Source organism: Natator depressus, chromosome 2, assembly GCF_965152275.1.
Source record: "Natator depressus isolate rNatDep1 chromosome 2, rNatDep2.hap1, whole genome shotgun sequence".
In the NCBI taxonomy this organism is placed as follows: domain Eukaryota; kingdom Metazoa; phylum Chordata; order Testudines; family Cheloniidae; genus Natator; species Natator depressus.
In genome coordinates this window covers 86,182,481-86,196,479 of record NC_134235.1, presented here as the reverse complement: position 1 = coordinate 86,196,479, position 13,999 = coordinate 86,182,481, and the positions used below count along the sequence as shown (strand labels likewise).

General features: G+C 37.3%; 1 protein-coding gene across 1 annotated transcript in view; it reads right to left on the bottom strand.

Moving 5' to 3' along the window:
- Positions 1–249: 249 nt before the first annotated feature.
- The window catches only part of RAB12 (RAB12, member RAS oncogene family), a 34,649-nt gene continuing 20,899 nt past the window's right edge, over positions 250–13,999 (bottom strand). The window contains exons 3-6 of the mRNA XM_074944618.1: positions 7,373–7,511; positions 6,735–6,824; positions 3,844–3,948; positions 250–2,336 (exon numbers count right to left, since the gene is read on the bottom strand). Coding sequence (XP_074800719.1) covers positions 2,223–2,336; positions 3,844–3,948; positions 6,735–6,824; positions 7,373–7,511 — 448 coding nt within the window. The 3' untranslated portion in view covers positions 250–2,222. The remainder of the gene's footprint in view (positions 2,337–3,843; positions 3,949–6,734; positions 6,825–7,372; positions 7,512–13,999) is intronic.

Genomic DNA, 13,999 nt, shown 5'->3' with positions numbered 1-13,999 from the left:
AGGTTAATGCAGACAGTTTAAAATCAGAGTCAAAGGCTCAGGAAACATTTTCAATTAATAAATAAAAGTTCTTATTACAGTTACCCTCAAAGGTCACAACTGGGACAGTCCTGTATTCAAATGCCTCCATTACATAAAGAAACAATAGCACATAATTACAAGATTAAAAAAAAAGTTTATCTAAGTCAGTTTTCTTAATTTTTATTAAATTCAAAATTGCAGAAAAAATTCACAACAAATTTCTAAATACACGTAAAAACAAGTCAGCTGAAATAACTGTCAGGTTAAAACTTATTTTTCCATAACTTTCCCTTCCTTGCTATTGCCCACAGTACCATCAGAAATCCTACAAATGCTATAGAAAATGGTGGATTTCATCTGTTAGTATTAGAGTAAACCACAAGTTCACTATGTAAAAACAGCTAACCATTTAGGCACAAGGTGGCAGAAGACATAAGTACAATTTTCAACCAGGCTTCCTTAGTTTGTTAGTTGAAACTGTATGTGCCAAAGATGTGTTCTCTGCACAGTATTGTGTGCAGAATGTAATAACTTATTCAGCAGCCCAACAGCTCTAAGATCTATTGGGCAAAGTATAAATTACCACCAATTATTTTGAATGCTTTGTTCCTTCCAGAAAACTCATGAGAAACTGGAAAAGTCCGTGGTATACATTATGATATCTGTGTAAATGTTCAGGGTGGAACAATGGCAAAACTGGTAAGATATTTCCGACACCAGAGAATAAAAACATAGTGATAAGCTATATTTTGCAGAAGACTTGTTTACATTTGTGTCCCCATGGGTCACAAATAGTTTTGCTACTGCCTGCCAAGTTGTCACGAAAAGCAGTCACATGCCATCACAGGATGCCAATTTGACTAGATCATCCCAATAGAGCAGTATTCAAGGCAAGCTATTAATGCACCTTGTTTTTCCTATCTTGAAAAATAAATGTCAAGGCTGAGAATCAGATCTTTATAAAGATTTTTTTTAAAAACTGTTCAATATCACTGATTTTACCTTTTATCCACCATCAAGTATATTTGCCATTCTAATAACAGGTGCAGCTCCACTGTCATTCATAAATACAAAATTTTATTTGCATTTCATTAGTTTAGAAAGACCACAATGCTTTTCAATACCACAACATTCAGGACACACCAAGTTATTCGAATATGTAACTACTGATTTACCACGACTAAACTAAACAGTGCATTGTAATAAAAGATATACCAAAGATATAGTTCACAAAGTCATTATCAGACAAAAACCTAACACAGTATATGCTTGATGGGAATAATTTCCACCATTAGGGAAAAAAATGGTTTTCCATAAACCCCTCCCACCCACCTAGATGTTCAGACAAATACACATATATATTCCCTCAACACAAGAAAAAGTATTAAATTCCTTTTTAAAAGAATTTGTCTAGGACAGCAGCATTGCTTTTCATACCATCTTTTAGAATTCAATACACATCTCCACTTTTTACTCAATCTTAATGATTCTTGCAACCTACCTTATGTTTAAGCAGAAAATTAACTATGTGAGTTGACACTGCACCCTTAGAATTGCACCAAATGTGATGTCTTAATACACAAAGTAATGGTCTACTATTAAACATAATAAATAATAAGACAGATTGCTGGAAATTACACGTAGATCTACTACACGTAGTAGAAATTTGCTGTAGATCTAGTCAGCTGAAGATGCTACAGCTCCACCCCCTCCCTAAAAAAAAAAATCTTCTGTATATATTAAAAGAAACAATGAAGGTTATGGAAGCTTTGTACATAAAGTTTTCAGTTTTAAAAAAATTCCTCTTTAAAATAGTTAGCAAAGCACCATATACTTATCTTCATACAAGAAGAGCTTCTGCTTGCCTGTTTATAATAACAAGGACTATTACAATATTTATGTCAAGAATAAGTATAGATTTAATTTCTCCTCCTCCTAGACTAGGAGTGTGGCAGTTCCCCATATACTGTACAATATTTATAGCACTACAGTGATGAATGAAATATACTATTTTGGGGAAGAGGGGTAATATTTAACTGTTGTAACTGAATCTTACACAGGATTGCATATTTGCATATTTACAAATTAGTGTGTAGCTCTGACTTAAAAACAAAGTGCAACATGAAACTGCCAAATGATTGTAGTGCAGACACCTTCTTCTCTCCCCCACTCATCTTTTCCACTCTGTATGAAGCAACAAGTCAACAGCAACGGACATGTGGTCTTGGCGGAGGCAGTTCAGGTGGGATTTCTGGCTCTGGTTGCAGGGATAATATACTGTTGGACAACTCATTCCTCATAATATCCAGAGGCATCTTAAAAAAAAAAATAAAGTCTATAAATGATTACCTGCACTGAACTCTTTAGTTTATTTTAATTGAAAAGAAATGCTGCAGAACTGATGCTCAGCTAAAATATTAAGGACCCCAACATCAAAGTATTTCGAGAACCACTTTCAAAGAGAAAGAAAAAGTTACAAATCAGTGTTAAAAAAACAGTATTGCTCTGTTGACAAATAGAAGCATGGAACAATTCATATGTTATGAAGGAAATACACTTAATTTGGGGAGAAGTTTCCATATAGCCAGTTTGTCAATAATAGAGAATGTATTTAAAAGTTTTTAATATTCCAGAAGCTTTATCTATGTGAAGCATGTACAATTTATTGAATTAAACATAATGCTGGGAGATGAAATTAAATCTGCAGAATTCCTAACTTTTCCTCAAATTTAAGTGGCCTTGGACAAATCATTCAGTCTTCCCTGTGTCCCGGTTTCCATATCTGTAAAATGGGGATAATACTTGCCTACCTCTTGGGGTATGGATTAATTTTTCTATAGCTCTTTTAGAAGTGCTAGGTAGTATTGTAGACCACCTATAAGGAAGTGTGTATGACAGATTGCATAGATAAGATTCAAGATCACAAATAATCTTGTAGTTTAAAGAGGTACACTAATAAGTAATATACATAAAATGAAGTTGTTGCCTTCTAATGTTAATGAAGTGGTTCAGACTTTAAGAACAGTTTAATACAAATGAGGCTATCTCCCATAGAGAAAGACTAAACACTTGCATAGTTTGACAGCATCTGAAAATACAAAAAAGTAACATTTCTACAAGGTGACCATAATTTTCTGAAATACAGCTCACCATGATTTACATGGATACTAATACTCACTTACATAACACTGCTCAGCCAGGACCGCACAGTCCTTTCTGAAGGTGGATAACTGTTATAGCCATTGTATAGATAGGGAACCAAAGGCAAAAAGAGGTTAAAAAGACTCTCCTATATTGAAGCCAGCAGTGAACAGAAGACAGGGGTCTCTATTCTCTGCTCTGATGCTCTAGCCTCTGGACTATGCTGAAGACAGAAGCTTTGGTCTGCAAACATACCAGGGCTGCTTCTCTCTCGTTAGTTGACATGTAAGTTGCCAACTACTTGTTTTCCCAGCCCTTTGTAGTTCTTATCTCTCATTTCAATTTAATGATGAACATTTATTTCTGCTTTGTCCTAAGCCAATTCCCCAATTCAGTCTCAATTAATGTATGGCAACAAATGGAAGCAGGCAAATGCACAGTCAGCTACTGAACTTTAGTCTAAAATGAAGTTACCGTGCAGAGAAGCACATTCAAAAATCTCGACCGCAGTGCAGTTTTCAGCGGCTACTGAAGAGCTGAAGGATAGCAGCTGGTCCTCAAGCAGCACGCTGGCCCCTCCAAACTAAATCAAAATTTTACTTGCCATTATGTGCTCTGAACAAATACTGGTACCAGCAGTAGTTAAATATAGTCCCCATCTCCACAGTACATACATATTACCTTTTTCAGGATGTCATCTACAAGTTTCAGAAATATTTCATCCACATTAAAATTATCCTTGGCACTTGCTTCACAGAACCGCATCCCAGTTATTTGCTGTGCAAACTGATGGAAAAAAATAAAGTAACTACATGAAGCTGGATGTTTTTAAGAGATTAAAAGGAAAACTGTACTTGACAAAATAGGAGCAAAACTGAATCTAGTGTCACATTAGATCCATTTGAGTCAACTTCAGTTCTGCAAGATAAGTTTTTACACTCTGATTACACTCTTCAAAACAGAATGGGAAGAGAAAAATTAAGTTGTCTTTAATACATTTCATTAGTTTACCATGTCAAGACGAAATCAAGAAATAACTGAAAACCAAATGAAATGTCATTAATGAAAAGAAATGTTGCTCAACCATGAAACCAGACATACAAAAATGTGACACTCAGTGTGCTGAATACACAACTCATACAGAGAACATTTCACTTCATATATTTATGTTTGTTTTGTTTTATTTCTTTTCATTTGCTTTTAGATGAAGTTGATGCTCTTGAAAATGAGTAAATAGCAGCACTAGAAAATGCCAGGATTAATGCAAGCATATATACTCCATGGCTTTGGAACAGCTTGCCAGGCAGAATTCCCCAGGGCTATGGTTCCATCTCATTCCATGGAGGATTTCAAAATTGTGGGAATTTGTTCTGAATTGGAATGAAATCAGATTTTGAAATAGCAAAATACTCTGTGAAGTGGAATACCTCCATTCAGCTCTAAGTAATTCAAAAGGAAAAATGCAAAGCTCTCAGGGACTCCATGCATTGGAACTTTAATATCATCTCACCTTAACGCCATGCCTACCAATTCTTATTCTATGACACATCCATGTAGAAAAAACACACACACAGGTTCAAACACGAGAAAAAGCATTTTCAAAATTAGAATCAATTAGATTCTAATCAATTAGAAGATGCTCAGTTAAGAATACCCCTTTAACTTTGTTTTTATATAAGTTGGTAATGAAATATAAAGAGGTATAAATCTTAGTGCCTTGAGCTAAGCAGTGCTCATGGTCTGCTGCATTAATACACCAATTTTTCAGACAATATTTGGGTACATATTTAACTCGTGCCAAAGGACAGATTGTTCATATGTCCCTTTATGCCTTCACATCATGCACTTATATACTTAGCCCCTAAACAATTCCATAATATCAGAAGAGGAGTTTTTCAAGTAAAAACACAAGCCGAAACATTTTTTTTCTTTTTTTAAATCGAATAGCTATCAGCTAGTATTTATCTGGATTTTCCCTAAGGTTACTGCAGTCTGTTTTAGAAATGTCTCTCCCCCTCCAGTGCTCTGTCCACAGTATCCTCCAGAAGTCATGCCATGACAATACTTTACATATTATAACAAGAACTCTTTTTTCCCCCAATTAACAAATATGGAGAACCAATGTCAACAGTGCATTAGCTTTCAGCAGCACCATTGTGCTTATTTCCAACATATGGATAGCACGACAGGTTACATAATCTTTATTTTGTGCATTGTCAAAGCCTTGCTTTTGAAAAGCAGTCTTTACATTCCTAAAATCTTCCCAGGTTGGTCTGATGTCTCCAGAATTTCAGGAGACATTCAAATGATTCTCTTCCACAGAAAACAAATCTTACAGACCCTGAGCATTGTGGGTACGTATGGTTAGTCTCCTGGATAGTAACCTACTGGAAGAGATGCCAAGGGTTGATTTTATGGTCTGGTTTTCTCACAGCTTGAAGTGATCAGGAGCAATTTGGAAGAGGATGAAATAGCAGACTGAACCTAAGCAGAAGTCCAGCAATGGATAAGTCCCCCTCAGAAAATTATTACAGTGGAAATTAGATTAATTCACCTGTACTACTTTTTACAGAAGAAAATGCTCTTCCTTTTTGGAGTTTAAGATTCCTGGAGAAGTCATGCCAGTGAGGAAGAAATGGATCACGATTACTTTGACTTAATAATAGGTATATAATGATCCAGACAAGGAGCCAGTTCTCGAGTCTAGCCAAGCTGTGCTCAGTACAGAAGTTGCTTAAAGCCAATTCTGTGCTTCACTAATCTCGGGACAGTCAGGAGCTACTTTGGTCCCTCATATAAGTTAAAGCAGTTTAATGGATGCTTTAACCTACACCTGCTATAACAGCACCCAGAGGTCATTTGCTGGCCCAGAGCACAAGGTGCCGCTGCCTCCCTCCCTCCCTCCTTCCCCTTCTGCAAGGGAATGGAAAGGGCAGTCTATAGTCAGTTCTACACCAGCTGAGGATGTGAGGGGAATCTTCAGCTGATTTCTCAGAGAAGCTTTCCAACACTTTATGCTACTTTGGGGGTCTGAGGATCAAGTTAGTAACTTCTAATTTCCTCTGTTTCTTTAGGGCAAGATGATATTCCTTACATTAAAGAAACATACCTGGGCATGTTTTGTAATACATAGTATAAGCTTAAAACAGATTTTGGTAGAATAATGTATGCTTAAAACACTGTATGTCTTCTATAACTAAGGGTATGACGGAGAGTAGTATCATACATGCAACATCAAAGCTGTAGGTATTTGTTTATAGCAAACAAAGGCAGTACAACTGTTATTTTTAATCAAATACTAGGCTAGAAAAAAAGGTTTCTCCTTTTTTACCTAATTAACTTCGCCCTCTCCCCTCAAATAGTCAGGTATTTTTCAAGGGGCAATGTGCTTCCACTCAATGCTTGCCTGGCTTAGAATTTCAGCCATCATTAGATTTATCTCAAACTTGCAAAAGAGTCAGCACAGCCCAAACCTACAGCTGTACTTTCTTCACAATTCCAATATAAGCCCACAACCACCTTCTTTCACCATCACTAAAGGATGTTAATGATTTGATTCCACCTGCTCTTACCTTTTCTCCCTGCTGTCGAGTAATCTCTCTGTCAGCTTCACAGTCCAACTTATTTCCAACCAGTAGAAGCTCTGCATCTTCTGAGGCATACTGAATACAGAATAATATGGTATTTCTAGTTAACTACATCCACAAACGTAAGATTTTTACACTGTTGGTAAAATCAATTGTGTCACTAATACTTATGTACCTGCGTGAGTTCTGTATCAAAGCTCTATACAACCAGAAATAAGGATATATATCCTTGAGATAATATCTGCTTCTAAACACATTCCATAATACTGCATGAGAAATATACCTATGTTTCCCATAGGAGGACTACTGTAGCCTTAATGCAAAGAAGGTAAATGGAATGGCATGGTTTTCCAGTGCACAGCTGGGTGCCCAAATCTTTGCATATTTCTGACAACACTGATGACAGCAAGTTTAGTTCACAGAAGTCAGCAGAAGAATAAGAATAAGCACACAAATTAAATGCTTGCTAAAAGAATGAAGTGGAAATCTATAGCAAAAGAATTTAAGTCTTTAGCCTAAGGGTTGATTACAAAACCACACTGTAAAAATGTAATTTAATAGTGTCCCTTTCATTAAGCATTACATATATTGTATTTTCTATTTTCAGAGAAGTTGGAGCCTACCTTATCAATCATTTTCATCCATTTTGGTAAATCCTCAAATGTCTCCTTCTTGGTGATATCATACACCAATATGATTCCCTTGGCACTTCTGTAATAAGCTGAGGTAATGCTGTTGAATCTCTCCTGGCCTGCTGTGTCCCTAAGGAGTAGCAGCAAACATTGGAGGAAGTATTTTACCAGATCACAAAGCATAGACTAGGCTAACCTGCAGTTTAATAAAAAAACCACTTCATGCATTCTACAGGCATAGTCCATATTTTTCATTTCCTTCTATAAATACGAATTTCAGACATCACCAGGTAAGCTGGGTTAACAACAACTGGATCAGAAGAAGTAAGCAATTCTGTATCAAACCTATTTGTCCCACACTAACTTCACTGAAAAAGGCAAGGCCACCAATCAGTTTTACATGTCCTTGAGAATGGAACTGTCCAATGAAAACAGATCAACAGATGGAAAAAAAAATTACACACAATATTTCCTGGAAGAGTGAAAAAAGAAAAGGATGCATGCTCATCAAGCTAACACTGTTGGACTTTGTACTATAAAAGCAGCAATTCACAGATTAACAAGATTTAAGAGCTTTCGTATCAACCAAAAAAATTAAGCCATGTTTTTAACCCCAATGCAGAAAATAACTGCAGAAATTATTGATCAAGGTAAGCCAATAACATGAAGATGTATGGTAGTATTTTCTGAGGCACACATATGGCTGAGTACAGTGTGAGCCTGAAGACCAAGTTCTAAATTTGAAGTGTCCACTTATTTTGAGTGAGGAGATGATGCCCATCCACCGACAGCGCTGCCTAGTGGTCAGGACTAAGTTGGCAGGTTGTCTCTCCATTGAAACACAGTCATGTCCTTCAGTGCTTCCACCCCAAGGATTTCCAGTCCTCCCCTTTAGAATGGGGATCTTGGGGACTGGGCTCTTGAACAGTCAACGTCTTTTCCAGATGGCCTCTCACTGTACATGAAGGCTCTTGTTGTAATGTCCTCGTGGGCCCAACCTTTTCACTAGGCTCCAGTCCAGGGCCCAATGGTAGGCAGCTCCACTCAGCACCTTGGGGTACTATGCAGCCCTCCTCCTCCCCCCAACCCCCCCCCCACTTCCGGACCACTTCCTACCCCAGTCATCTTTAGCTTCACAGAATAAATCACTTCAATCTAGTCTCTGACCTGCACACTCAGTCACCTGACTCTTCTTTGTAGATTTGCACAGGTCTGTGTTGTCAGGTCTGGGCAATGAGTTCCTGAGCACTACTTTCCCTTCAGAGCAGCTGCCTGCTCCCTTCCACCCTGCCTCTGAGCTGCTCCACTCCTCTTTTTAAAGCCCTGCCTCCAGCTTGTGCAGGCGAGTCTGGGTGGGACCGCCTGGGCCCAAAGCTGGTCCTTAATCCCCTGCTCTCCAGTGCGGTGTTTAAATACCCCACCACAGGATGCCCAACTGACCCATGGCCTGGCTATCAAAAGTGATGGGGGCTTCAATTAGGGTTCATTTACTAGCAGCTGTACTTCTTCTAGCAAGTTTATGTGCTTGTGTAGTCAAGACTCGGGGTGTTTTCACTGTATCATGAAAACCTGCTCTGAGCCATTTTCAACCATATCACCAAAAAGCCTGCTTAGAGCAGATTTTTCATGACAAGTTGATAAAAATGCCTGAAGCTTGTCTACCCCAGAACTTTCATTGTTAGTGCTGTTACTGGAAAGTAGGTTACAAAATGCTCTAATGGATTCAAGGTTTAGGGGTTTCAACAGGGGTCTCCAAAATTAGTGGACATTTTTTAAAGTTTAGTATGACAGCTGGCCAAAACTAGAAACTCTTTTTGTGAGAAGTTTCTTAATTAAAAACATTTATTTGAATTATTTTGTAGAAAGATTTTAGTTTTCCCATGAGAAGTTTCTAACCAATTAGAAATATAAAAATAAATTTTAATGAACTTGTATTTTCCAAGGAGGGAGAGGGCGACTTCCAGCATGAAAATCTTTGACCAACTCTATTTAGTACTCAAGTATTGTATGACTTCATTATGAGAAGCCTTAGAGAGCAAAACATTTTTAATAACATGGATGGATCTTTTTTTGGAGTATTTCAAAAAGCTTCAGGTTCACATGATCAAATTGACTGACTTGGAGAAAGTAATTTTTATTTATCCACAGCATATTCCTTGGACATACATTTGTAGAGAAAACTGCCTCTCCCCTGCCCAGTCTCAAACAAAACCTCCATGGATCACATCTATGGCTGACAGGTAATTCAGCATTAATGCTCAGCCAAGTCAATCCTTGGCCTTTCTTCTGTAACTGCCACAATGATACCAGTTAGCATCAACTCTGTACAGATAGTTTCATGATGCAGATGATCGTTCACTGAAGCCTCAGCTTCAGACAGGCTACACCAAGAATTGTGAAAAAATAAAACTGCTAGATTATCATGACCAGTATTTCGTAGCTGGAGGATGGCACAATCATACAATGGTGAGGGGGGAAAAATCAGTTCTGTCTTCTACTATTTCTATCTCCTGATTTTTTTTTTTTTATATATATATATATATATATAAATCCACAGCTAAATTTACCCACACTAAACTTTGATACCTCGCAAGAAGCAAAAACATATTACCTGTTTGGTTCCAATGATACATGAGACTACCTCTATATGTTTAATTGGTTGCTTTCTTTTTACTAATGACACATTTTAATTAAAGCAATGTAAGTGCTCTATATTCTACAGCTGAAATTACATACAGCTATTATTCACCATTACAACAGTTTATTTTCTCCTATTCTAAGTTCACCTATCTTTATACCAGGGTCAATTTTACTTTTCGCAAAGCCCCTGTGACATTTCAATATGGGAAACACTTTAAAATGCCAGTCAAGACTGTTGAATTTCCACATATGGAAAACATTGTCTCAAAGCTTATGAAGAGACTTCTCCAAATGTCTCTCTTGTAGAATTGCATCTGTCATCTGATGTCAATAAACAAGCTTACAGATTAAGTTTATTGTACATGGGAATCCCTTTAGTTCCATCACATTGAATGCCAGACATGATAGAGCTGGGAGGGCAGGAATGCTGTAGAGAAATATTATTGTTACTATATGGTTAAAGCTGGCAGCTGATAGTAACTGGCAAAAGATAAGATTTTCTGATCAGTTAAGATATGGTATTGGGGCAGAACACTGTCCTGCTAGACTTGAGTGGTTTAAAAAATACACGTTCTGGGTTTCTTTAAATCATAGCCTGTAGAACTACTACACTGAATCACTTAACCCAAGTATCAGAGTAGCAGCCGTGCTAGTCTGTATTCGCAAAAAGAAAAGGAGTACTTGTGGCACCTTAGAGACTAACAAATTTGTTAGCCACAAGTACTCCTTTTCTTTTAACCCAAGTAGTTGCATGTTCTCTTCTAGCTATCTCAAAAGGCATTTGTTCACTTAATTGAACACGGAGTTCCTGCTCTATCAATCCTTCAATTCTATAAATTCAAGCGTTAGATAGGTGGTGATCCAGGACAACCGTATAAATATAAGCCCCCTCCTCCCCAAAAAAAACAAGCTCCGAAGAGCTAAAATGATGGGAAGAGGAAGGAAAGAGGTTATATAGTGTGGAAATATTAAAACCCTGAGAAACAGTTATTCTAATAATTAGCACTCTGATGGAACACAAATACAATTCCGTACCAAGGCCCAGAATCAACAAGGTATTTACATACATCTAACTTTAAGCACATAAATAGTTCCATATGTTTAAAGTTAGGCATGTAAGTAAGTCCCTTGCTGAATCAGGCTTAAAAAAAATAAAACTCAAAACTGTGGCATTTAATTATTCTTTGAATTTTGGTCCTATTTTCAGTAACTATACCATGAATTAGCAAGAATGCAAGTGCCAAAATTTGATGCCAATATTAAAATATCAACAAAGGAGAAGGAAACTAACGATGTCCACTTCTATTAATTTTGCAGGGAATTATACTTGAAATTAGCATTATATCTCTGTATAGCAAAACTATGTCTAAGTGGAATGTTCATTTGTAACATCCATAGCTACTGTCTCTAAAGCATGCTGCAAACGAATTCTTTCCTCCTTTTCCTTTAGTGTCCCTCATCCCTGCACAGAAGGAAGTGAATTAATGTACTCACTTGACTGTCTAATAATGTACAGTACTAGAGAGGTTTAATAATTTGAGAACAAAGAAAGGGAAGTTTCACCAAATCATTAAGTCAGTGGTACTTCGGAAGTATTGGTGGGAACCCATTCTCATGTAGGAAAAACGTGTACAGTGGAAGAGAAACACTGTTACACAATTATTCTGTAACAGCACTTTGAATACGTTTACATGCAAATGATGGAACTATCTAAGCGATATTCAGATTTCAAAGGTGTGCTGGATTTCTGCAGTTCCCTTAATGAAAAAAATCTACTAAGTTTTCTGTTAACAGGGTTCTCCCCTTACTACAAGTGAGAGTGTATAAAAATAGAATTAATGTAACCTCAAGAAGCAGTAAGTTTAGAATATTGTCCCCTGCCTCTTGAGTTCAGAAGAACTTATTTCAAAATGCTGAGGGATCCCAAATGCCAGGTGGGGAGATTATTTTCTATATGTTGTAATGTTCTATCAGTAAGGCCCTACCAAATTCACGGCCATGAAAAACACGTCATGGACTGTGAAATCTGGTCTTTTCTGTGCTTTTACCCTATACTATACAAACTTCACAAAGCAGACCAGCATTTCTCAAGTTAGGGGTCCTGACCCAAAAAGGAGCTGAAGGAGGGTCGTAAGGTTATTTTAGGGGGGTTGCAGTACTGCCACCCTTACTTTTGCACTGCCTTCAAGTTGGAGAGCGGCAGCTGTTGGCCAGGTGTCCAGCTCTGAAGGCAGCGCCCTGATAGCAGCAGTGCAGAAGTAAGGGTGGTAATACCGTACCATGCCATCCTTACTTCTGTGCTGCTGCTGCTCTGCCTTCAGAGATGGGCTCCCGCCCAGCAGCCACCACTCTCCAGCTGCCCAGCTCTGAAGGTAGTGCCACCACCAGTAGCAGCACAGAAGTAAGGCTAGCAGTACTGCAACCCCCCCGCACAACTCCTTTTTGGGTCCGGACCCCTACAATTACACCACCATGAAATTTCAGATTCAAATAGCAGAAATAATGAAACTTACTATTTTAAAAATCCTACGACCGTGAAATTGACCAAAATTTACCGTGAATTTGGTAGGGCCTTATCTATCAGGGATACGCTATATACCCAAAAGTTCAGAGTGTACAAATTCCGCGAGCATGATAAAACACCCACAGTGCTTGCTTTATAATGAACAGTGTCTCTGCCATCGAGATACCTTTTATGATGAGTCAGTTATGATGTGTTAGAGCAATTCAGTTTTGTTTTGCCGTTCTCATCCATTTTATACTCCAATCATAAGAAGTATTAACATATGGTATAATTAATAAGGTATTTATTATTTTAGTCTGAAGACTTAGCAAACCATCCATGGGCAGAGGCAATAAAGCATTAGCATGATTAATCCCCAATTCATGAGATTACTGATCTATTAATATTATGCAATGTAATAAACAATAAGAATACGAATTGCTAGTTCTCAATTACAGTATCATCTTAAAATTCCAAATAGAGTAAATCTAGGGTTCAGGAATTAAACAAAAGTCCAAACAGCGACATATGTATAGTCTAATGTAAAAAGTTTGAGTGTTGGAGGCAGGATTCAAAGGCTTTCACACTACAAAGAATTTAGTCTTGAATTAAGTCTAATTTGTTGAACATGCTGAGACATTCTGGATTTCAAATATTGCTTTTACATCTATGCAATTTTATACCTCGCATATATTGCTATTGCAGCTAGCTAAGTAAAATTTTTGGTGTCCCTATTTTTTTTTTTAAAGGAATTCACTTATACTTTAAAATGTTGTGCTTTGTGTATATAATGCTATTTCTCCACCTCCAGCTCCTCATCCCAAAGTAAAAAGTTGTGAGAATGGGAAAAATGTATTTCTTTTCCAACATGCAGCCACAAACATGTATTGTAAAATTATTCCTGAACTATTTATGATTTTGCAAATAATGAATCCACGTGTCATTGTCTTTCTGCTTAATGACATAAAAATGAGGGACATCCTGCAAATGAGATGTCATACAAGGGAAAATTTAAAACATAAAAGCAATGTCCAAATGCTGTTAAGATTCTTACTTCTTTCCCTTCTATATTCATTACTGTAACATACACAGTGATTTAGAAGTGTAAATCAGATATTGTTAGAAAACCCCTGAAAGTCTTAATTTGGATTTAATGGCTTAGATCATACAACTATTTTGGTTTTAATACAAATGCACTCCATGTGTACACACACACACACACCCCCACCCACCCACCCCCCAACTACATTTTTTTTTGAGGGTGGCACCGGATGGCAGTGGAAGAAGGAAGTAATTTAAACCAAAGTAAAAATGGGCTTCATTGTGCTGTTTTGGTAGTGAAAAATAAAAATCTTTAGCTAGAGAAGATTTTTGAAGTGGTGTATTTATTGGGTTCATACGAAAACAAAAAACTTTTTTCCCCCCAATGACCATCTCCTCCCCTCCAAAACCCAGAACAGGCTGATAAGCTTTAC